Source organism: Zonotrichia albicollis, chromosome 17 (genome assembly GCF_047830755.1).
Source record: "Zonotrichia albicollis isolate bZonAlb1 chromosome 17, bZonAlb1.hap1, whole genome shotgun sequence".
Classification (NCBI taxonomy): domain Eukaryota; kingdom Metazoa; phylum Chordata; class Aves; order Passeriformes; family Passerellidae; genus Zonotrichia; species Zonotrichia albicollis.
The window spans coordinates 13546354-13572002 of NC_133835.1; the positions used below are offsets into that span (position 1 = coordinate 13546354).

The 25649-nt window shown below is 42.5% G+C and overlaps 2 protein-coding genes across 2 annotated transcripts; one reads left to right on the forward strand and one right to left on the reverse strand.

The window, feature by feature from the left end:
• Positions 1-212: 212 nt before the first annotated feature.
• On the reverse strand, positions 213-24915 carry RTF2 (replication termination factor 2). The gene is made up of 9 exons (XM_074553407.1): positions 24760-24915; positions 23913-24007; positions 23092-23185; positions 22276-22415; positions 20795-20873; positions 5716-5829; positions 4033-4087; positions 3850-3933; positions 213-1559 (listed from the first exon to the last, which is right to left on the reverse strand). The coding sequence occupies exons 1-9, from the start codon at positions 24826-24828 to the stop codon at positions 1378-1380; spliced, it is 912 nt and encodes a 303-aa protein (XP_074409508.1). The 5' UTR covers positions 24829-24915; the 3' UTR covers positions 213-1377.
• Positions 9202-16200, forward strand: GCNT2 (glucosaminyl (N-acetyl) transferase 2 (I blood group)). Its single transcript, XM_005489042.4, has 6 exons — positions 9202-9525; positions 12018-12321; positions 12976-13068; positions 13715-14745; positions 15147-15242; positions 15950-16200. Exons 4-6 carry the CDS (start codon positions 13770-13772, stop codon positions 16174-16176), a joined length of 1299 nt encoding a protein of 432 aa, XP_005489099.2. The 5' UTR covers positions 9202-9525; positions 12018-12321; positions 12976-13068; positions 13715-13769; the 3' UTR covers positions 16177-16200.
• Positions 24916-25649: the final 734 nt, after the last annotated feature.

Here is a 25649-nt window from a genome sequence, read left to right on the forward strand (position 1 = left end):
ATGGGACACCTTTAGTGCAGAAATTTCATTATCTGTAAGCAACAAATAACAAAGGATCATAATGAAAAGAATACAGAACAAGAACAAAGCTGATCCCCAGCCATGCATACAAAATGTGCCTGAGTGCTTCCTGGAAGCTCCAGCAAACCTCAAACTGTTTGATGTGCTCACATCCCTGGGAAACAAAAAAATTCTTATTACCACCATAGAAATTCTGCAGCAAACCAATTTTTAATTATACCTATCAAAATAATAATAAAATCCCAGCAGTTTCATTCAAGCTGTTTGAATCATGGAGACCACCTATGCAAATATCAACAGAGCATTTGAATCTCCAGGTAACTACTGCCAAATATACATGGGGACACTTTTAAAATTCTATTACAAGGATAATTAATCATTTTCACACACAAAGGTAACAAGGTAACATCATGCAGTGGTTTTTAAAGCCTCCTACTTCCTGCATTTCTATTCTGGTTAGCTTGTGCCAGGATTAGGAAAGCAGATTTCAATTTTAAAAGAGGGAGAGAGGAAAGTGAAGAAGTTGCAGCCTCCCCTCTGGTCATTCCATGTGGGTATTTTGGGATTCAGAGATGAACAAGGGAATATTCTGCTGCTAGAAACAGGCTACAGCAACATGGCCAGGGATGTTGCACAAACATTTTCATGACTGTGCTCTCATCTACTCTGTCAAAAGATAAATTATTTGAAAAAATTTGCAGAAGCTTTTAGAAATATAGAGTTCTGCTGAGGGCCCAGTTGGCTTGACAAAAAAAAAAAAAAAAAAAGAACGACATTAATGACATTATTTCTATTTTTGCTGTCAGAAAGTTACTGAGGGCTTGAATTCTGTAGTAATACACTGAAAGCTGTAATTACACAATTATTTTGTGGCACAAATGAACAAGAGGAGGAGAGCAGGAACTTCTCCTCTGAGGACACTGTGACTGAGTATAATACCCAACTGGGAGGAGAAAAGGAGAATTTTTGTGCAAAAATTCCAACATTTCAGAATGAAATCTGCACTGTGACTGAGTAGAACACCCAACTGGGAGAAGAAAAGGAGAATTTTTGTGCAAAAATTCCAACATTTCAGAATGAAATCTGCACTGTGACTGAGTAGAACACCCAACTGGGAGGAGAAAAGGAGAATTTTTGTGCAAAAATTCCAACATTTCAGAATGAAATCTGCTGCTGCAGCATGGATTCTGCTGGTCTGCTTCACATTCCCCAGGAGCTGCAGCTGACACAGGTTCTCCAGCTATGACCAGGTTCATAACCAGCTCACAAAGAGGAATTGCAGCACAAAAGTTCTGCACAGAGGGAGCCATGGGGAAGGAGGGAAGGAGGGAAGGAGGCAGGGTGCTCCTCATTGTCTCAGAAATAGTAAGCTGTGTGAGTAACCCAGTTGGAACACTCCTCCTTGGAACGTTTCGCTGAGCTGTGAGTTGTAAAAATAGATTTGTAAGCCTCAGACTTGTCCTCGCTGTCTGCAATGGATCTCTTGGTGCTGCTGGAAGCTTTATTGACTTTTCCTGGGACTGCTGGGTTTCCATTCTCTGAGGGGAAAAAGGAACACAAAGAAGCATGACAGCTTACCATGGACAAAGGTGGTTCAATAAAGATGAAAAACAGTGTTTGAAAATTTAAATATACGCATTTTTCAGCTCTCTCATAAATATCTCCCATAACTGGATGCAACAGCTTTTAGAATTCACACTCAAAATAGATTTAGAAATTTGAGAGAGGAATTCTGCACATCTCTTGCACTGCAATTCAGAACTGATAACATTAATTCCTCCAAGTGAAAAATGCCTGATGAGCTCTGGTCTCTGGCCCCCACAGCCTGCAGTGCTGTTTGGAAATCAGCTCCCAAATGCCCAAAACTGAGTTTGAGCCACACCTTTCCCCAGGGAACCCCTCTGCTCCCTTCATTCTCTGCAAAGTTGTGACCAACAACAATGCTCTGCATCATGTGATGTCTGCAGTGGGGAAATGCCCATCCTCTTTCCTCAGACCATTTCTCTCAGTGTATTTTATCTCCTGCTACATAAAAATCCTTTTTTTTTTTTACTATTTCATCTCCCAAGTTGCAGGATGGTGTTTGAAAAAGCCAAGTCTGTGGCGAAGAGAAATGAATGCAGAAATTCAACATCCTGAGTCAAACTCAGGCACAGGGATTCCCAAGAATTGGGTGTGCAACCCTAAATCCTCACAGAATTAATCCCAAATCCTCACAGAATTGGGTGTGCAACCCCAAATCCTCACAGAATTTGGTGTGCCACCTCAAATCCTCACAGAATTAATCCCAAATCCTCACAGAATTGGATGTGGAACCCCAAATCCTCACAGAATTTGGTGTGCCACCTCAAATCCTCCTGGAATTGGGTGTGCAGTCCGAATCCTCACAGAATTAATCCCAAATCCTCACAGAATTGGATGTGGAACCCCAAATCCTCACAGAATTTGGTGTGCCACCTCAAATCCTCACAGAATTAATCCCAAATCCTCACAGAATTGGATGTGGAACCCCAAGTCCTCACAGAATTTGGTGTGCCACCTCAAATCCTCACAGAATTAATCCCAAATCCTCACAGAATTGGATGTGCAACCCCAAATCCTCACAGAATTTGGTGTGCAACCCTAAATCCTCACAGAATTAATCCCAAATCCTCATAGAATTGGATGTGGAACTCCAAATCCTCACAGAATTTGGTGTGCCACCTCAAATCCTCATGGAATTGGGTGTGCAGTCCGAATCCTCACAGAATTAATCCCAAATCCTCACAGAATTGGATGTGCAACCCCAAGTCCTCACAGAATTTGGTGTGCCACCTCAAATCCTCACAGAATTAATCCCAAATCCTCACAGAATTAATCCCAAATCCTCACAGAATTGGATGTGGAACCCCAAATCCTCACAGAATTTGGTGTGTCACCTCACATCCTCACAGAATTGGGTGTGCAGTCCGAATCCTCACAGAATTAATCCCAAATCCTCACAGAATTGGATGTGCAACCCTAAATCCTCACAGAATTGAGTGAGCAACCCAGAAATTGTGTGTGCAACCCCAAATCCTCACAGAATTAGGTGTGCAACCCCAACAGAAACAGTTTCCAAAAGCACTTTTTACTTTTACACCCTCAGAAAATAAAAAAATTCATTAATATTCATAGAATTACGAGGTTGCTCAACAGCCAGGAGCAATTCTCATCAGCTGGGATGAAATATTTTTACAAGTCTCTCCTGTATAAAAGCAGACAGTAGAGGGCAGGTCAGGCATTGCTGATGGAATTTCAGCTTCTCCCAGTTTATCTGCAGATCATCATTCTCAGATTCTTCCAATTATTCTGATTTTTTAAGGTACAGGGTTTAATTCTTCCCACAGAAACCTCAGACTTTAAAGATGTACCTATTCTGTTTGAAAATATCAGTCTGGGGACATTAAACAGCAGAATAAATAAATATTAAATAAAGAGAAGGGACCACTCTTTGGATTTAAGGCTGCTGTAGGTTCATCAGTTCATCCCAAAGTTCTATTCCAGTGTTCTCAAGGTCCCACAGCAAATCAGCAGGTAAAACAGAGGATTAAAAGTTAAATAATCAGGGGTTTTAAACAAAATTCATTCAAATAAAATGCCATAGCATAGTTTTTGATCAACTGTACATCAGGAAATTGCAAATTCTCCCCCACTACATCACAGCCAGGCAAACAGACACAGCAAACCCAAGAGTGTGTAAATAAGAATCTCCAATTTCATTAAGTCAAGTTCCCAACTTAAAACAATATTAGAATGACATAAACAAGCAAATCTGGCCCCATTTTCACATCAGGATTAACCACCAACCTGAACTTTTGGTGAAGATTATCTGCCTGCTTTCCCCAGAGCTGGAACTGACACAATCCTTTCCACTCTTAGCTTTTGAAGGACCTGGAGAATTTGAATAAATAAATAAATTTTAAAAAACAGAAAAATGAAATCCTGACAGCTTCAGGACTCAGAAGGTGAGACAGAATTTGAGAATATCACCTGCAGAGGGCTCTTGCTGAGAAGCTGCTGCTGCTGTCTTGCCTTTCTTTGATTTCTGAAACAACACAAGCAGAAATCTGTGCAGACTGAAAGGAGAAAAACTCCCAATTCATATTTGATAGACACACAATTGAATTGAGAACATTTTTATTTCTTACCCAGTAGAACTCTTACTTCCACATTTTTTGTATTATTTCTACATGGAAAAAATAATTATCTTGAGAACCCTGCAGTTACATTAAAGAAAACTATGCAGGACAAAGTTGGATTTGTCTGGATTTAATATTTTGGGTTGCATACTTTGAAAGGGGGAGTGTGTTATTCTCATTAAATAGAGGGGAAGGGGAGGGGAGGGGAGGGGAGGGGAGGGGAGGGGAGGGGAGGGGAGGGGAGGGGAGGGGAGGGGAGGGGAGGGAAGGGAAGGGAAGGGAAGGGAAGGGAAGGGAAGGGAAGGGAAGGGAAGGGAAGGGAAGGGAAGGGAAGGGAAGGGAAGGGAAGGGAAGGGAAGGGAAGGGAAGGGAAGGGAAGGGAAGGGAAGGGAAGGGAAGGGAAGGGAAGGGAAGGGAAGGGAAGGGAAGGGAAGGGAAGGGAAGGGAAGGGAAGGGAAGGGAAGGGAAGGGAAGGGATAACAGCACCAGGACAGTGAGAATTGTGCTGCCACTGGTACTGGGGCTCCCAGGCCTCAGAAGTGCAGGGACAGCAGAGCTGGTTCCATTCCAGCTGCAGGGACCAGCTGGGGCACCAAGCTCACCACCTGAGGCTGAGAGATTTGCAAATCCTATCCTGTAATTCCCCACCTACCAAACAAATCCCATTTGCATCCTCCCCCAGGGCACACAGAGCCCCAGGAGCAGGGCACGGTGTCCCTCTGTGCTGTCACCCTAAAGCCACAGCTGCCCTGCACACTCAGGCACTTTGCTGGGCAGCAATTGTGGGCAGCATCACCTCCCAGATTATTCAATATCATTTGCTCCAAAGCTACAGGTGCTTTTTAGGGCCCTGTTTCTAAAGAAAACCAATGCAACCAACCACTCACTCATCTGCTGAGATCTGCAAGAGTCTAGCAGCAAACTATAAATTGATTTTTTACCCCCAACCTTTAACTACCAAGTACTGAGGGAAAAAAAAGAAAAAAACCCTCTGAACAGACACCATGAGATTATCACTTTTATTAGAAGTCATCAGACATGAGATGCAGAGACTGTGAAAAACAGGAAGCAGAGCAGCAGGATTTTTATGGAAAAGCATCCTTTTGATGTATTGCCCAGGCCCAAGATGCTGCACTGGCACAGATGAATAAAGCCCCTGTGAGGAGGAGGAATCATATGCTCCCCAGCCAGCAAACAAGCATTTGTTTGAAAACAAACCAGGGAAATATTTGCATGGCAAAATCGAGGGATGAAACCTCCATCTCAAGTCTCAGAGGCTGAAAGCACCAGATTTATGATTTATGATTTATGGTTTATGTTCCTGAGATCCAGCTAAGTCTGAGCACCCTGAGCTGAGCCAGCACCAAAGGTTTGTAAATTCCTCCATCTTTATAAAGACCAGCAAATCTAAGAGCAGATTCGTTGCAGACAAGAATTCTTTCCATTTTATAATAAATTATAATTGTATAATAAATAAAATTATATAAAAAGATACAAATTGAATCAGATAATAAATAATGTATAAAAATCTCACCTTTTCCAATTTACTTTTAAGTCTTCTTTCCTCCATCCTTTTCTTCAGAATTTCCACATCCTCTTTATTACCATTAAGGACAATCACATCTTCCTCTTGAAAGGGAACACCACACTTCATGAAAGAAAAGAAAGGACAAAATTGTATATTTCTTTTTCTGTCTCCTCTCAACAACACTCTGAACTAAATATTTTATTTTTGTATTTTCTTTTCATGGTTTCCTTGTTTTACTGGCACAAACGTACTTGAAAGTATTCCTAATTAGAATGGACTCAATTTACTGAATCCCACAGCTAAAACCCAAAAGTACTCTCTGATTTTTAGTTATGAATGCATCTGATTAAGACCTGGATGCCATTCTGCTCTTGAATTTGTCTTTCACCTTAGATAAGAAATAAAAACTGATGGGAACAAAGGTGTTATTCCTCCACATGTGGAACAGACAGAAAATTTTTCTCTTCAACTGGTAGACAGAAAAACATGAAGGGTTTTTTTATTTGGGTTTGTTTGGTTGTTTGTGTTAATTTTACTGTGGGAATAAAAAGGAGTCATAAAAGCAGAATAATTCATTACCCTTGCCTTGCTGCCTCACTGGATTGTATCACAGAGACCATACCTTTATCTGATTTATCAAACACTCCCAAGTTTCCAACTACTTTCATAAATTAATCTGGATAATGGCTGTAATGTGCTCTGTGTACCTCCACACGTTTCATGGTTGAAGGCACAAATGTTTTCCTGAGCACATTTGCAATAATTTGATGTACCAGCCCATTGACCATGATGTTTTCTTGTCTAAGATCTCAATTTGCTTTTTTGTTTATTTGTTTTTGTTTCGGATTTTTTTTTTGGGGTTGTTTGTTTGTTTTTGGGTTTTTGCTTTTTGCTTGGTTGGTCGGTTTTGGGTTTTGTTTTTTTTGTTATTTTGTTAAATGCTTTCTATTAATCTGCAAGATTAATTTATAATCCTATCTCTGCCATTACTCTTCTTTTTCTAAGTGAAGGTTTAGAAAGGTTACTGCTGTATTTGCAGGAGGAATTAAACAAATGAAAGGACATATGGGCAGGACTTTGCTCAAGTGCTGAGCACAGCTTCAAAAATGAACCTGAGACTGAGAGGAGAGCCAGGGTTAGAGAGAGGCACAGCAGGCAGGAAGAGCAAAAGTCTCACCCAGGAAATGGGGGAGTAGCTCATATTTCTCCATTTCTACTCATGGAGAAATCCCAGCCTGGGCTGATCTCACACTTGGGAGTGAGAAGAAAAAAAAACCAACAATTTCAGTCCAAAATCAAGAAATTGATTGTCAAAATTGAAAGTCAAATCAAGAATTGAAGAAATTGCAAGTCAAAATCAAGAATTTCAGTCTTCATTCTGTGACAGAAGCTGGCAGCTGACCTGGCTCTAAAGAAGCTCCACAAATTCCTTTATAGAAGCCCCACAATTTCTTTTCTAGGGTGGTTTCCTAACACAGCATTTTTCAAACACATTTCGTCAGCAGACTAATTCCATTAAATGTTGCATTTTTAAAAGAGCAAACAAATTCAGGTTCCCTTCTGGAAAACACAGGCTGAATTGTTCAAAACTGAAAAGTATTTACAAGAAACAAGGAAATGAGGACAGTGTTCTTTCCATTCCCTGAAAAAAAAAAAATTTTGCCATGACAACATTGGATTATGTCAGAGACCATACCCTTCCAAACATCTTAATGAGATAAAAAGCAGAAAGAAGTTTCAGTTCTGCAAATTCAGATGTTTCTTCCTTCAGATCAATTAATTAAGGTCTTGGGGCAGATGTTTCTTTTGTGATATCACAGGGTCTCCTCTGCTGTACTTTGTTTATCTTGGGCCTTTAAATATATATGAAGGTACCTGCTGTAGTTCTTAGCACCTTGAATAGAGGACATTCCTAAATGACACAGTTTTTATCTTTCTTAAAGTATAAAATACAAGATTTTTAAAATAGTAATGAACTCTTAATTTAAGACTCCTTCCTGAATTCTAGAGTTTTACAGTTTCAGCTGCCTAAGACAAGAGTTGTACATTATTTCTTGCTGTAAATACATTGACTCATTTATTGTTTTATAGCATCTAAAATGTAGTTCTGTGCATGACTACTCCAGTCTTAATGTAACACAAATAAACAACAGGCAGATATGTTTTCATATCTAAATATTTACACCAGTGTTACTGCCTGGTGTCTTCAGAGGAACCTAAAGGCTCTTTCCCACATTTTAACAGTGAATTCCTGCATTTCTCCTGAACATAACCATTACCAGGAAATGCAAAATTCCCACCAGGACATGGGACATGGATGGCCACAACCTGAGTGTCCCTCTTCAAACAGGGACATTTAGGAGAAGGATTGATCATCTCACTGTTCATCTCCCAGCCACACAAGCTGATGGATTAAAAATTATTCTTGCTTGCCACATTTAACTAAAACTTGTTTTAAGAGAGAGAATTTTCCAGAGGTTTAGCTATTAAAAGTTCAGGAGTGTAAGATTTGCTGAACATGTTTTTTTTTTTTTTTTTTAAAATGTCACCTAAGCCAGACATGCAATGGGTCAGGGAGCAAAGGACAAGTTGGAGCAGTGGAAATTTCCCACCTAGTCATTCACAGAATGTGAACTTCCACTCGGGAGCTGCAGCATTTGCTTCCAAACCAGTTCAAGAAAAAGCCTCAATTTACAGAGTTTCTCTTAAAATCAGTGATAATTTTGTACCTGTCATACCTGCAGCTGTGCCTTAACTTACTTTGAGGTTTTCTGTTTATTTCTGACCAACATGCTATTTTTTCAGGACATTTCCTCCCAATCTCAGCACATTTAAGCTCAACTTTCCGCTTATTAAAGAACTTTTAAAAGGCTGTAACAGCAAACAGTGTGTGTGGGAAGGTTCAGAGGAATCTGCTCCACAGCAGAGCATTGCACCAGAGAACACACAGGGTTACCAACTCCCGGTGCATTTCGAGTTGTGGTTTTACAATTCGGGGTCTGCCCTTGTTTGTTTGCTTATCTAGCTTTTTGTATCAGCTCTTTTCATGTTCCTGGCCCAGCAGGGCTGCTCCTGTGCTGACAGAAGCGCTCAGACACAGCAGTCACACCTAAACCTCCTCCTTATCTCCTCACCCACCAGGGCCAGACGCTGTTCTGCAGAAGGGCCAGCAGTTCCAATCAAACCCTTTTTTTCTTATCTCAGGGCTTGATCTCCGTTTTGCACAGGCTGTTACATTTATAAGAGGCACTCACATTGAATTCTTTCGCTGACTTACACTTCAATTCTTTCTATCTCCCGCTAAGCCGCTTCTCCCAAGTGAGGTCTGTGCTTCCAGGAGATATTTCTCTTTTCATGAGACATCCTTTTCAAGGAGATTTATTCTCTTTTCAGCAGAACCGGAAAGTTTCGGCAGGCGAACAGTTAAGGCCAGGGGGAGGAGGAGGAGGAAGAGGAGGAGGAGGCGGAGGCAAATCGCGGTGCTGCAGCCGCACTCGGGGGGCTCAGGTGGGACAAGGGGGCACACACAGCGCTGTTCCTGCTCTTCAGTGATATTCCCAGCCCTGTGCAATATTCCCAGCCCTGTGCAATATTCCCAGCCCTGTGCAATATTCCCAGCTCCTGGATAACATTCCCAGCCCGGTTCCGGCTCTTGTGCCGGGAAGGCAGCGGCGTTCCCGGACAGCACTGCGGGATGGAGCTCTCCGTTAATGGTTAATGGTTAACGGCACCGCCAGCCCTGCTGAAGGACAGTGAGCCCCAAAATCATCTTTTTTATTATTATAATTATTATTATGCTGCCGTCTCCTGGACCAGGTAAGGCTGCATCACTTGCTTCTTGCTTTTTCCTTATGTAAAGTGGTTATTTTACTGAGAAAACGCTGCGCCAAGCTTTGCACTTCCTTTCCTTCTGTACGAAGGATGGAGGTCATTAGTGCTAATTGTATTCTAAAAATCACAGTATTTATGCAACTTATTATTTTTACCGCTCTAGAACTTAAGGGTTTAAGTAGCTTGCATTGTTTTTGTTTTAAATTACTGTGAGGTCAAATGCACAAGGGGAAAAAAACGTAACAGGAAAAGAGGAAAAATAGCAAAGACAAACACTAAAACTTCATCAATTGGCTGTATGTGCAAATTACGCAGTGTTTTTAAATAATGATTTAAATAACTGGGTTTGCTGGAGAAATGTTTTTACTCAATGCATCTCAAAGTCCAGAAGCAGACTCCATGTTCTGACCCCCTTTTAAACAAAAAACAAAGCAATGGAAAAAGCGTTTAAAAGAAATGATTTTAACATTTTTAAAAGGATTGAATTAGTCTTCTCTTGTTTATAAAATGTCTACATTAATGGCTGCGTAAATACCTTTCAAACAAAAAAAAATCAGCTGTAAAAAAGTTGAAATAAGTATTTAATGCAGTATTTAATGCTTTTTCAGCATTTCATTAGTAGATGAAGCATTCCCAAGTCATTTGTCTCACTAAATTACAAGGTCATCCGAAGCAAACTTGATCTAAACTTTAATATTAGGCAAAAGCAAAGAGCACAGAGAAACCAGAATGTTTCAAGGTGCAGTGATGCAGTTCTAAGTGCGATGGCAGGAGAAACAGCAAAAAGCAAAAGGAGTTGTTACCACAAAAGGCACAGTGTGTGCTAATGGGGTCTCCATTTCACAGCCTTTTCCAGTCATCATCATAATTCCCCTTTCCTCTAGAGTTTACTTTGTTAATTGAGATGGAGTATGTAGGCTTACAGCAATTTTCTGTAAAGCCATGTCCTTAAAAGCATCCACAAAAGTGCTTGGGAAATCTCTGCTGTTTTTTCTGTTATTCCAAGAATGTCACACACTACTTGCAGGAGTTTTAAAAATTCATACAACTCTAGATTTAGAAAACCTGTGCACAAGGTAAGAAATGCTGAGTTTCAGAGGCATTCTGCTAACAGAAAATCCCTGTCATGGCACTCTTACATAATGAGACTCAAGGGCAGGACAGTCCCAGCAGGGTCACTATGGACAGTGGACATTCCCAACAGGATCTCTTGCTCCACAAGGGCAGCAGGAAATTTGGGATAAAAATTTGGCTGAGAGAATGCTGCTTAACAACAAATTTCATATCCAGTGGCACTGACAGCTGCAATTCCAGCTCTGAGTCTGGTACCAAAAAGCTTTCATTCCATAATATCCTCCCGAGGCTGAAAGATGTCAAATGTTCTTGCAGTTCCCCATAATAAACATGTTAACACTGCAGAGGAATTGCTGCCTCTTACCTGATTATGGGCTGTTTGTGTACTTTTATGCTGCCATAAAAATACAGTTTCTAGATGTCAAACACTCCGGTAGGAAAAAATCCATGGTAAGCACTTAACAGCCTGCAAAGCCCCAGAAGCTATTACTTGCAGGGTAATAAAAATTCAGGGGTATGAGACAAGCAGCTCACAGCTTGACTCTCTGGAATTACACTTTGCAACCTGTCCAAAATGTATTTAAGGGAAAAAACCTGCCAAGCACCTTCATTCTGGACAGGTTCAGAGAATATTCCAAGTTGGAAGGGACCCACGAGGATCATTGAGTTCAACCCCCAAGTAAATGATCTGTACAGTGATGAACACACAATCTTGGTGTTAAGATGTTTTACATTTAATCAAGTATAAAATCCTAAATATTTTTACAGTTGTCTGCTGTTTTTAGTGTAATTCTTATATTCAGAATGAACCTTCCCTGTGACACCCCAGAGATCTCATGACATTTGCTACTTCAGAGGAATCTCAATGTTCCTCCTGCCAATTTTTCCCTCAGAATAAAGAGTTTGTCCAAGTTCAGCTCTGTTAGAACCCTAGCTGCTGAGAATTTTAAACTTTCTGTACTACCAGATACTGGCCCCTAAGACAACACTACATTTAACCTGAAGCTGTGAGAAAGCTTCCAAAATTAAATAACAGAACTAAGATTTCTAAGTGTGTCGTTTGAATAGAAGTGTGTAATATCACAAAGTAGAAAACTTTAAAATTTAGTAATATAAACTAAAACTTTAAAATATAGTAATATATATAAGGCAAAATAGAAGTTTTAGAGCAGAAGGTGGTCCTTCTTCATATTCTTCTTTACCTTCTTCTTCATAAGTTTAACTAATATTGTGTAATGAGGGTAATTAGGGCTCCACAGAAATCAGTGTTTTCCCCAAATCCAGCCCCTGGGTATGAACATCATGGTCCTCAAGAAACCCCTGTGGGCTCTGGCACAGAGAGGATTCTGTGAAAATGAAATTAAAGGATTTTAATGCAGAAATGCTGCTTTTTCCCCTTGCAGTGGCATCCCTGCTCTCCTGCTTTCTGCCCAGCACCCAGAGGCTGCCCCAGGCCTGATTTTCTGCAGCGTTTTTTGCTGGGGTGGATGGAAGGCTCCCATCAAGGTTGTTTACCCAGGAAATGGATCCCTGAGGAGCTGCAAGGCTGAAATCCCCTCCTGGGAGCTGCTGCCTCCTGCTTTGGCTTGGAGCTGCCTAAAGAACATCCCAGGAAATGCAGGAGCCCTGCATTTAACAGGCAGCTCTGCTCTCTGCAATGGCACTGGGAAGGAGGCACCATTCCAGCATGAAATCCAGGGCATACCAGTAAGGAGCAAAAGATAAATACATTCTTTCCCAACAGCCTAACAACATCTTAAAAATGTGGGAATAAGGAGGGTCCCTTCCCTGGGTTCGGTTTGGTTTCTTGATGCTTTTTGAATTTCATGTCTTGTTGCTGCTTTAACTACAATGCCCTCTTTATTTGCAAGCTTTTAAGGGAGATACTGTTTTTTTTTTATTAAACAAAAGTATTTTCCACTTCTTTCTCATGAAAACCTCGAGCCTTCTAACCACAGCAGCCATAAAAATACAGTTTCTAGATGTGACACAGTCCAGTAGGAAAAAATCCATGGTAAGCACTTAACAGCCTGCAAAGCCCCAGAAGCTATTACTCGCAGGGTAATAAAAATTCAGGGGTATCTTTATAAAAAGAAACTATCTTTATAAAAAGAAACTATCTTTATAAAAAGAAACTACCTTTATAAAACTCTGGTTTTCTCTGTTCCTGTGTAAAGCCAAATACTTCATGATTTTGACAGCTGCAACATGTAAAGTATTTCAATGCAAATTTTGTTTAAAAAAAGAATGGAATGAAAGAGAAAATTAATTACCTTTAAAATAAAATTAAGATCTTTTAAAAAAATTAACTGTTGAGCTCAATGGGAGTTGATGGACCTTCTCCTTGGTATTTTTCTCTAGAATTTTGAGTTTCAAGGATAAAGACTTCATGTAATTGCTGTGGGATTTAGGACTGCTACACTCTCATTCTTCTGACTGTTCAACAAGGCAAAGGTAAGGAAAAAACCACATTGGAAAATCTCCTGTGCTAATACTGCTGTAAATTGGTTATCTCAGAATGCCAGTACTGGCATTGTGTCCTTATCTCAGGGTATGCACAAATACCAAAAATAAGAAATGAGTGTTGTCCCCTTGTTCGGTTTTCCAAAGCTCAAAGATGTCAGAGGAAAGAAAAAATAAAAATCTCAGAGTCAGAAACATTAGCTGCCTTTATAAGGATAAAACCCAGTGTATTTCATGGATTACGTTTTAGCCTCTTCCTTCTGTTTATTTAATAAATTTTCTGTTGATTTAATTTACTGAATTCTGATCCTCTGGCAGAACTTCAAGTTTCCCAGGCCTTGAGGAAATCTCAGCAGCAGCTGCTGAGCACAGGGAGCTCCCACCTGAGGGGCTCAGACCTTGGTCAAGCAGTGAAGAATTCAAAGCCATTTTGGGTCCTTTTGTACCATTTTGAGATCATTTTGTCCTGGAAAAACAAAATTCCTGCCTTGTGGCTCTGCATTCCCAGGGCTGAGTGCTGAGTGGGCACACACAGTTCCTCCTGGTAGCAATCCCAACGTTTATAAATGCAGCACTGATGTGGCATCTATTAAAAAAATAAACAGTTTTTTCCCCTCTATCTCACTTTTTCTTTCAGATGATCTGAATGTTTAATTGGACTATGATAAAAAGACAGGAGCTGGGAGTAAAAGATGAACCCACTTCATGCAAAGAAATCCAGATTTTTAGTGTGTGTTGCTGCCTGCATGTCCATCTACACCTTCATTTACCTAATGGTTCCACTTTATGATGAGTCAGATGAGCAAAAATTCCAGGTCAAAAGAGCAGAGTGTGGTTTTTACCCCGATGAACTTTGCTCTGCTCTTTTTGTGGGGAAACCTGCAGCCTCTAAAATTGGAAACTTTTGTCAGAAGGCCTACCAGCCCAAAGCCCTCAGCTGCATTCAGACTTCCTGCAGCTGCTCCACAGTGCTGAAGACTCTGCATTTTATCACCAGCCCACTGTCAGAGGAAGAAGGAAATTTCTCCTTGGCATACATTATTACAATTCACAAGGAGCTGGAAATGTTTGTGAGGCTGCTAAGAGCTATTTATATGCCTCAGAATATTTACTGCATCCACATTGATGAAAAGTCACCCAGAGGTTATAAAACTGCTGTACAGAACATCGTTAACTGCTTTGAAAATATTTTTATTTCCTCCAAAAGAGAACACGTCGTTTACGCTGGGTTTTCAAGATTACAAGCTGACATTAATTGCATGAGAGACCTCGTTAACTCCAAAGTTCAGTGGAATTATGTTATTAATCTGTGTGGCCAAGATTACCCCCTGAAAACAAATAAAGAAATCATAGAATATATCAGAACCAAGTGGAACGGGAAGAACATCACCCCTGGGATAGTGCAGCCCCTGCACGTGAAGCACAGGACAGAGGTCAGCTACAGGGAGTTTGTGCACTCGGGGGTGCCCTACGTGTACCCAGCCAAGGTCAGGAAGGCTCAGCCCCCACACAACCTCACCATCTATTTTGGCAGTGCCTATTACATCCTCAGCAGGGCCTTTGTGCACTTCACCCTCAGTGATGGCCGGGCTAAAGCTCTGCTGGAGTGGTCCAGGGACACCTACAGCCCCGATGAGCATTACTGGGTCACCCTCAATCGATTACCTGGTAAGAGTTGGGTATTTCTGCTGCAAATAAACCCAGCAGGGCAGGGAGAGGCTGTGAGCTCGGAGCTGAACAGCTCTGAAATGCAGAAATAAAATAATTCCTTCAGCTTTGCTGCTGCCCCTTTGAAAAGTCATCTCTGGTGGCTGAGAAACAAAGCTTGATTGCAGGAAATGGCTATGTCAGTGCAGACCAGGAGTTGGAAAAATTCTGGTTAACAAGTTTTTTGCTGCATGAAAGCTTTTGCTCTCAAGAAATTTTAAAAAGTGATAATACTGAGAATGATAGACATAAATATCTGCAAGTAAATACTTAATGTGACTGCAGTTAAGAAATGTCCAGCAGTGAAAATTTTCCCTGTAATAAGTAGAAAAGAATCTTATCAGAGCCTTTTGTTTTGAAAGATGCTCCAGGGGCTACACCCAATGCAGGCTGGGACGGAGACCTGAGAGCCATTAAATGGAAAGATCAAGAAGGGCTCTCACACAAAGGCTGCAAAGGTAAAGTCAATTTTGATCATGAACTTAAATTTCATTCACTGGTGAGCATTAATTGATTACATATTATTTAAAGCAGCTGTTAAATGTGCCTCAATGTTCATTTATAATTTATTTTGGAAGTGTTAAATAACACAAGGCACCCCATAAATTACTGCACTATATCCAACTGAAGAGATTTTGATATATATGTTATATTAATATATTAGTTACATATTTTATATATTTTGAGATGAGCACAGTATCCATCCACTGACAACCCGTCTTTCAGCCCCTAATTATCAATGCACTAATTTGTCTGATCACTTCTCGGTGGAGGGGCTTTACCTGACAAGGATGTTTGTCAGGAACTTTTATAAATATTGGCTTGAATCCCTTCAATCTGAACAACAATAAGACAGAATAGTGCTGGCCACATGGAAAGCGTGCAGAAATAATTAAAATCCCCAAGTGTGCAAGCTGTGCCCGGGTGTGATTGAGCAGGGAATCCCAGTAGGAGCTCAGAACATCTGATGCCCACCCACAAGATTTTACTGAGCAGAGCAGCATGGCAGGGAAGCAGCTGGAGGTAACAAACATCTATTTATGTAAAACACAAATATTCTAAATGTCTTTATAAATTGTGGCATTACCCAAAGGTGAAAAACTTTTAAAAAACGCTTCCGTTCATCTTCCCGCTGCTGCCACACCTCTGTGATTTATCTCTGCAGGTTATTACGTCAGAGACATCTGCATTTATGGCCTGGGGGACCTGCAGTGGATTATTGAGTCCCCCCACCTGTTTGCCAACAAGTTTGAGGCCGGCAGGGACCCGCTGGCCCTGGAGTGCCTGGAGCGGCGGCTGCGGCTGAGGGCGCTGCGCCAGGCCCGGGTGCCCATCGAGCAGCACTGGCGCCTGCAGGAGCACAGCCCCTTCGACATGCAGCTGGATGTGTGAGCCACCCCTTCAACATGCAGCTGGATGTGTGAGCACAGCCCCTCAACATGCAGCTGGATGTGTGAGCACAGCCCCTTGGACATGCAGCTGGATGTGTGAGCCAGCCCTTCAACATGCAGCTGGATGTGAACCAGCCCCTTGGACATGCAGCTGGATGTGAACCAGCCCCTTCCACATGCAGCTGGATGTGAGCCAGCCCCTTGGACATGCAGCTGGATGTGTGAGCACAGCCCCTCAACATGCAGCTGGATGTGAACCAGCCCCTTGGACATGCAGCTGGATGTGAGCCAGCCCCTTGGACATGCAGCTGGATGTGTGAGCCAGCTCCTTCAACATGGAGCTGGATGTGTGAGCCAGCCCCTTCGACATGCAGCTGGATGTGTGAGCACAGCCCCCTCAACATGCAGCTGGATGTGTGAGCCAGCTCCTTCAACATGGAGCTGGATGTGTGAGCACAGCCCCTTGGACATGCAGCTGGATGTGTGAGCACAGACCCTCAACATGCAGCTGGATGTGTGAGCCAGCCCCTTGGACATGCAGCTGGGTGTGTGAGCCAGCCCCCTCAACATGCAGCTGGATGTGTGAGCCAGCCCCCTCAACATGCAGCTGGATGTGTGAGCCAGCCCCTTCAACATGCAGCTGGATGTGAGCCAGCCCCTCAACATGCAGCTGGATGTGTGAGCCAGCCCCTTCAACATGGAGCTGGATGTGTGAGGTGTGAGCACAGCCCCTTGGACATGCAGCTGGGTGTGTGAGCACAGCCCCTTGGACATGCAGCTGGGTGTGTGAGCACAGCCCCTCAACATGCAGCTGGATGTGTGAGCACAGCCCCTTGGACATGCAGCTGGGTGTGTGAGCACAGCCCCTTGGACATGCAGCTGGATGTGTGAGCCAGCTCCTTGGACATGCAGCTGGATGTGTGAGCCAGCCCTTCCACATGCAGCTGGATGTGTGAGCACAGCTCCTTGGACATGCAGCTGGGTGTGTGAGCACAGCCCCTCAACATGCAGCTGGATGTGTGAGCCAGCCCCTTGGACATGCAGCTGGATGTGTGAGCCAGCCCCCTCAACATGCAGCTGGATGTGTGAGCCAGCCCCTCAACATGCAGCTGGATGTGTGAGCCAGCCCCTCGACATGCAGCTGGATGTGTGAGCACAGCCCCTTGGACATGCAGCTGGATGTGTGAGCACAGCCCCTTGGACATGCAGCTGGATGTGAGCCAGCCCTTTTGAAATGCAGCTGGATGTGTGAGCACAGCCCCTCAACATGCAGCTGGATGTGTGAGCACAGCCCTTTGGACATGCAGCTGGATGTGTGAGCCAGCCCCTTGGACATGCAGGGATGTGTGAGCACAGCCCCCTCAAATGCAGCTGGATGTGTGAGCCAGCCCCTCACAGCCCCTCCTGGCAGCAAACAGCAGGAAATGTGGATATTCACCAGGAAATGTGGATATTCACAGCCACAGCTTCTCTGTGCATCCAGGGTAAAGCACAATCCTGCACATAAATGGGTTTATTTATTCCCATAGCAATGGGTTCATTCCCAAACAATGCCTGAATTCAAGGGGGGGAAGTTCATCGTTCATTAAGCGCCTTGTTTAGCTGGAAAATTAATATTCCTCATGTTCACAGGCAAAGCATGAAAATAATAAAATGGAAGCAGTGACTGAACAAATATAAAATATGGGGAAATAACAAATTCAGTCTTGGCCACTGAATGTCTCGTGAAATGTTTTGAATACTGAAGTTGATGCTGAAATTTCAGAGGTTGTACAGAAGTGACAATCAGCCCCTGCCACTGGGGGGTGAGGGGTTGTTTTTGTTTCCCATGGCCAGCACATCCTTAATTTCATTTTGTAGCATGGCAACATCACTGCTGCCCTTCTCCTAATGACAGAAGGATCCTGCAGCACATGTTTATCTTTAACTCCAAGTCTGTTCTGAGTCTCTGCAGGAGTTTAGGGCAAGGAGACAGGGAAAATGTGAGGCCAGGCATTACAGGAAAGCTGAGTAAAAAGCCATTTTTCAAATATTTTTCCATCCCTGACTGAGAGAAGCAAAGATCCTGCAGCAAGTGCAGTAACACCTGGACAACTCAATTGATTAAAAACTTCAAACTATTAATAAAAATTAAATAAACAACTAAAAATAAATTTAAAAAGGAGCAATTTCAATGCAATCTTCAATATCCACCCAAAACATCCCCGAGTTTTTACAAGAAAACTGGCTACAGATTGAGCCTATTCTCAAAAAAAATCAAATTACCCAGCAACAAGACATGAAAGTTCCTTGTTCCAAACTTATTCCCAGGTTGCTGGAACTTTACTCCTCATTTTCCCACACAAGTTTATTGGAAACATCATTTCTGCAAATGAACTTTAACCCAAAGAAAGGCCAGCTGGTCCCTATTTATTTACAAACTCAACCCAAAGCCCTGTGCTGGGTTTCATGGATAATCCAGGACTTATCCTGAGGCTAAATATTGCTGGAGATAGTTTTTTTTTTATGGAGGGAAATAAAGCTAAAAAAGAAAAGGAAAATAAAAGCCAGGCACATGTTCATGCTGAGCTTGTTGAGAGTCTCTCTCCAAACCATGACTGAAGCTAATGAGTGTCTGGCATGTACTAATCACTGCAATATTCATAATTAATTTCTCTCCAGTCCACTGTGGGGCACTGCCAGCATTTATCCACTCCATGATGTCTTTTAAAATGAGAATAGAAGGTTCCTTATTGCCATCAGTGCAGCAAATCCAGTCTCCAGCTTTCACCCCTGGCACCACTACATAGAAAAATTGTTGTGCATCACTTGCAAATTGAATTAAAATGAAAAGTTCAATAGCCAGGCACTGTGTATCATGAGCTCCTTTTGCAGAAACTGAACCAGGCAAAAAACCTGCACAAAAAAGCCTCTGAAAATACAATTTTGGTATGACTTGGAATGTCTTTGCAGCATGACCTTCTGCGCTTAAAGGATTTTGGATTTGAAACAAAATTTTAGCAAAATCATCATTAAACCATTCTCAAGTAATAAGAAATATTATTCAGCTCATTATTGTGATTACATGACCACATCACCTTGAAACACACATGGAAAGCTTTCATGAATTCTGGGTTATTATGTTAGGAGTTTCTCAATCAGACCTCAGCAAATATTTGTTAATTTGGTGCCCTAGGAGCAGAAAGTTCCAAAGTGAGCCAGGAACCACTGCTGGACACCCAGCTCTGCATCTGACAGCCATGGCATAAATTCAGAAAAGCATAAATTCATATCTAAATTTCAGAAAGCTTCATATCTAAATTAAACCTGGGCTTAAGTGTTTGATATGGCACAGAGCTGAATATTTAGGGCACTGGTTCAAGTCTGTGTTTACCTGACTCTGAAAACAAGTCCAAAATAAACTTTGGAGGGATCCAAGAAAGTGCATTTGAAATGTAATCTTTGATTACATTTTGGAAAGTTAAATGTAATTTTCAAAGTGACCCCCAGGATTCCAGCACCAATCCCAGAACCTCATTCCTGTCCCCACACACTTCTAACATATTTTACATCCATAGGAACTTCTTTATCAATTATTTCTAGAAGAATCTTTCTGAATGTTATGAAGAATTTCCAGCTCCATGCTAAATACTCATTACTGAAAAAAAGGCCAGGGAGAAATAGGTGAGATTCATTTGGTTTTTATAAAATGATCAGACTGGGCAAACCCTGGACAAAACATCTCACTCCTGAATTTTATGCTCTGGTTACACCCATCCATCAACAAAAATTTAGATGCAAACAAAAAAACCCTCATTAAAAATAAATGAATATCTGTCAAGAGGAAACAAAGCCATTAGGACAAAACAAAATGAGCATTGAAAACAGCAATATGAGATTAAACCTTACAAAATTCAACAATTTACCAAGACAAAAGTGTTTCCTTCCCAGGTCTGGTTTAATATAAATATATTCCATATTTTATACAATATCAGGGTGTTCACAGAAATTAAATAACTGCCCAATCTTGCTGATAATGAAAGTAGTGATAGGAAAAAAGGGCATTTGCTCATTTTACCATTGTCCTTAGCTACAAAAAGACCTGTACCATGAGATCAGCTATGTGAAATTAGGTCAGTATTTTCTACAATAATTTATAGAACTGCTGAGAATTCTACAAAGTTGGCCCCACCCAAAAATAAAAAAAACAATGCCCAATGTCCTCAAAAATACAAAAATTAGCCTGAACATAGAACCAGTTTAACCACAGAACAGATACTGAGAAAACACGAGCCATGTGCATTCAGAAAGAAAAAATTACCAATCAAACAAAACTCCCAAACCAAACCAATCACCCTTTTAAGAACTGAAATTAGTACCAAATATTGGGGAAAAAGTAGTTACTGCACAACTGAACTCTGAGAACAAAAATACTCATTTTTATAATTATTTAGAATATGTTTTTAATTACAAACTCCATGAAGATATACTTAAGGCCATCATGGAACAGAACTTTCACAAGTTCCATTTCAGTTTGCATACTGAGATTAAAAAATCCCTTTTTAGAGCAGCAAATGCAATTGTATAAACACACACAAATCACACATGGCCCAGCTGCTTCCACAGCTGGCAAAACTCACCTTGTGACAAACTTCTGCTTTGATTTCCTTGAGAGCACGCTCAGAGAACACACAGCCACAGTTCCTCAGGAAGCAAAACCTGCCAGCAAAATACAACACACATAATAATTTTTGGGGAATTAAGAGAGATCTGTGCAGTGCTGGCAGGTCACAGCCCACCTTCTTTACAAGTTCTTGCACCTAATTAAATTATCAGCATAGTTAAGTGGGTAATTAATTTATTATTAATTTGCACAATGTAAAAAATGAATGAAAAGTATTGGCTACATTAAACCTCAATAGGTATTTTGATTTTTTATCTTGAGTATCTCCTGGCTAATCCCTCTCTGGAGGATGAAATTCTTTGCAACCATTAGCTGTGAACTCCTCCTCTTCTCATCCCTCAGGTGACACAGAAGTTGCTGCTCTGCCCCAACCAGGCTGTGAGGAAATCTCCTGCCCCAGAGCAGTAAAATACAGATTTATTTAAAATGCAGGGCTGGGACAGAGAATCCATCTGCAGTCTGATCCTGACACAGGGAGAGACAGAATGTGAGGAAAGGCTGGGAAAGCTGGCATTGTTCACCTGGAGAGGAGAAGCTTTGGGGTGAGCTCAGTGTGGCCCTGCAGGGCCTGGAGGAGCCCCAGGAAAGATGGAGAGAGGAGGATGGAGGGACAGCACCCAGGGAATGGCCTCAAACTGCCAGGGGGCAGGGATGGATGGGATAGTGAGCAGGAATATCCTTGCCCAGAGCAGCTGTGGCTGCCCCTGGATCCCTGGCAGTGCCCAAGGCCAGGCTGGATGGGGTTTGGAGCCCCCTGGCACAGTGGGAGGTGTCCCTGCCAGGGCAGGGGTGGCGCTGGAGGAGCTTTAAGGTCCCTCCCAACCCAAATCAATCCATGATTCCAACTGCTTGGTGTGACTCCAAGGGAGGTCACATCCCATCTCCTGTGCTTCAGCCCCCAAACAACCTTTAGGCATTTTCCTCTGCCAACACTGCCCTTTCTCCTTCATTACACATCTCCATTCAGGAAAATATTAATTTTATCTTTCCTCTTAAATATACCATGAAAGAACACCCAGAAGCCTCTTGAGCTCTGAAAGTTCAAGCTTTAAAGCTAAATACTCATTACTGAAAAGAAGGCCAGGGAAAAATATGTGAGATTCATTTGGTTTTTATAAAATGATCAGACTGGGCAAACCCTGGACAAAACATCTCACTCCTGAATTTTATGCTCTGGTTACACCCATCCATCAACAAAAACTTAGATGCAAACAAAAAAACCCTCATTAAAAATAAATGACTATCTGCCAAGAGGAAACAAAGCCATTAGGACAAAACAAAATGAGCATTGAAAGCAGCAATATGAGATTAAACCTTACAAAATTCAACAATTTACCAAGACAAAAGTGTTTCCTTTGCCAGGCAGACATTCCCCCCCAGCCCTGGGTTAACTCCCAGGCAGTTTCCCTGCTCTGGGTGCAGCTGGCAGAGCCTGACCTGTGCCTGCCGTTCATCTCCAGCCCCACCACGGGGCAGATGAAGCGTGCAGCCTGCAGGTCGTCGTACTTGTCCCCCTTGATGCTCTCCTTGTCCCCACACCAGGCTGGGTTATCCACCAGCTGCAGCTCTGTCACGTTCTGCAAAGGAAAAACACAAAACCTGCAGCAGAAACAGGGCTGGCACTGCTGGAGTGCTGTGCCAGCCCTGGGCCCTCGGTTTGGGAAGGACACAGAGGGGCTGGGAGCACAAACGCTGTGAGGAAGCCCTGAGGGAGCTGGGGGTGCTCAGCCTGCAGGAAAGGAGACTCAGGGCTGCCCCCAGCACTGTGCAGAGCTCCTGAAAGGGGCCTGTGCTCAGCTGGGCTGGGCTCTGTCTGCAGCAGCACTGACACAGCCAGCCAAGGGAAATTTAGGCTGGATTTTAGAAAAAGGTTTTTTTCCAGAAAGGTGATAAAGTCCTGGAATGGCTGCCCAGGGAGGTGCTGGAGTCCCCATCCCTGGGTGTGTTTAACAAACCCTGGATGTGGCACTGGGTGCCAGGGTTCAGTTGAGGTGCTGGGGCTGGGCAGGACTCAATGATCTGGAAAGTCTTTTCCAACCTGGTCATTCTGGGAATTCTGTGAAACCTTGAGTTTTTTTCCCTGTGATTTCTGAGCCATCCTTATAACAATCCTTAACATTTTTGCCATTGTGTTTTGTTGTTTGAACACTTTAATCCACAGTGGGAGCACAAGCAAATGGAGATTTTTCAGCATGACTCACAGATTTAACTTTTTGTTTTAACTTCTCACAAAGTTAAACACAAGGTGTTTACCTTAATGCTTTTGATATGGGATGCAGATTCCATGGGGGTTTTATCAGGGGATTTGTCCAACAAATACTCAATGATGGCATCTTTGTTGTACAGCCTGGAACAGAAAAATCCCCGGGGTTATATTGGGTTGCCACAGTGTTTTGTACATATAATTTTACATTTATAACTTTAATTTATTCTATATTTTTATATTTAAGTAGTTTTACTATATTAATATAATGCTATATATAATTAATATTTAATACACAACATTAACATTTGTTTTAATATATCTGTATTAAATTTATATTATTTAATTTTGTATTTATAATTTTCTATCTATAAGTTTAATTATTAATAAACTTAATTAAATTATTACTCAATTAATTTAAATTATATAATAAATTCTATAATTCTCTATTTAATTATTTTAATATGCTAATATAAAGTTATAATGAAATATATAATATATTAACATAATATATTATATTAATATATTATATATTAATAATAATACGTAATATATATAATATGTATTAAATATTAACATAATATACTATTAATATATTATATTAATATATATTAACATAATGTTACATTATATAATTAATATTTAATTATTACATTATTACTACATTAAAAATTATTTCGATATATTTAAAGTAATTATATATTATTTAATTTTGCATTTAGAATTTATACTTAAAATTTTAATTGATTTTATATTTTCATATAAAATTACTGAAATATATTTTACTTATTTTTTACAGCATTATTTAACGTTGTATTTAGGATTTATAATTTTTATTTGAACTCCTGAGGAGTCCCTGGCACATTCCCACCTGCCCAGCTCACAGGCCACGATGGGCCGGCGCAGTTTCTCCTGGCTCAGGGCACAGTAGAACCACCTGGCCACCAACTCAGCAACTTTGTCAACCTGCAGGGAGAAAAACACTCATTAGTTTAAAAAATTGTAAATTATTTAAGCATAAGATCAGTTCACACGTGAAGCATTCATCAACCCCCAGGTTTCTTACCAAACCTGCTTTGTGCACTCAGAGTTAATTCATAAAATAACTTCAGCCAAAGATTTTGGTGAAATTCCTGATCAGTTCTCCAGCACCTCCCTGGACATTTCCATTGTCTGACCCCTTTCCATGGGGAAATTCCTGCTGTGCCCACCCTGAGCTGCCCTGGGGCCGTTCCCTCTGCTCCTGTCCCTGTCCCTGTTCCTGTCCCCTCCTGGCAGGGAACTCCAGAGAGGGAAAAGATCCCTGGGGATCCTCCTGTGCTCCAGGTGAGCCCCTTCCCTCTCCTCAGGAATTCTCCATTCCCTTCCCATTCCTCAGGAATTCTCCATCCCCTTCCCACTCCTCAGGAATTCTCCATTCCCTTCCCACTCCTCAGGAATTCTCCATTCCCTTCCCACTCCTCAGGAATTCTCCATTCCCTTCCCAGCCCCTCAGGGATTCTCCATTCCCTTCCCAGCTCCTCAGGAATTCTCCATTCCCTTCCCACTCCTCAGGAATTCTCCATCCCCTTCCCAGCTCCTCAGGAATTCTCCATTCCCTCCCCACAGGACACAGGGCCCGCCCTGAGCCGCCACCAGCGCCACACTAACACAGGGGCCCCGGGCCGGGCCTCCCCGTCCCCGCAGCCCCTCAGCCCTCACGGATATCCCTCCCGGACCTTCTCGACTTTGCGGGGTCCCTTGACCAGCTCGTGCCGCTTGGGGATGGTGCCGCCATCGCATCCCATGGCGCTTCCGGGTTCTCCTTCCTGGCGCACTTCCGGGTACGCCTATCCATTTCCGGCGCACGCCAATGACGCTATTAACTAGCAACAATCACTTAGCGGCGCTAACTGTTGCTTAGCAACAAGCGGCTGGGGGCGTGGCCTTGATGCCTGGGCGGGGCGAGGCGGGCGAGCCCATCGTGCCGGGACCGGGGGTGTGCGGAACGTACCAACTTAGCGCGGGGGGGAGGGGCGGTGTTCCCAGTGCCCTTCCCGCCCCTTTTCCGCAGGTTTATCCTTTATTTTTATGAGGAAATCCCCCGGGACAACCATTTCGGGAGGATTTCCGGCCAAACCAGGCGCTCCCGGCGCGGTGCGGGCTGGCGGGGGCGCTGAGGAGGCGCGTCCCGCCCTCAGGGCTGTCAGCGCGGTACCGGAGCGAGTTTAACCCACAGGAACTCCCTGTGGGGTGCGAGCGCTGCCCCGAGTGCGATGTCGCGATATAGTGACCCATGTCGGCGATAAATCACTCGAAAACAGGGGGGGAGGACAAGGAGAACCATGCTGAGGGGACAGCGGGTCCTCGGGGCTGCTCACACCGTGATTGTCCCTTGTGAGGGCGGACACCCAGCAGCCGTAAAATAAATTAATTAGAACTACAATTAGCGCGGGTGTAGCCGCGAGATACCGCAGCGTCTTTGTCACACCCTGAAATTTTTATGTCCAGCAAATTAAGGGATAAAATTTAAAAGCTGCACAGGCCGAGGCTCTGAGAGCTGGGCTGGAGCCCCCAGCAGGGAACAACATCTCCTGTCCAGCTGCCCAAAGCCTCTGCACCTTTAGTG

Excerpts from the sequence above, each read along its gene's own strand:
- GCNT2 (XM_005489042.4), top strand. The coding sequence starts at position 13,770 with ATGAACCCACTTCATGCAAAGAAATCCAGATTTTTAGTGTGTGTTGCT. Across the intron at positions 14,746-15,146 it reads CACCCTCAATCGATTACCTG|ATGCTCCAGGGGCTACACCC; the intron begins GTAAGAGTTGGG and ends TTGTTTTGAAAG. Across the intron at positions 15,243-15,949 it reads CTCACACAAAGGCTGCAAAG|GTTATTACGTCAGAGACATC; the intron begins GTAAAGTCAATT and ends TTATCTCTGCAG.
- RTF2 (XM_074553407.1), bottom strand. The coding sequence starts at position 24,828 with ATGGGATGCGATGGCGGCACCATCCCCAAGCGGCACGAGCTGGTCAAG. Across the intron at positions 4,088-5,715 it reads TTAAAAGTAAATTGGAAAAG|AAATCAAAGAAAGGCAAGAC; the intron begins GTGAGATTTTTA and ends GTGTTGTTTCAG. Across the intron at positions 1,560-3,849 it reads AATCTTCACCAAAAGTTCAG|AGAATGGAAACCCAGCAGTC; the intron begins GTTGGTGGTTAA and ends TTTTCCCCTCAG.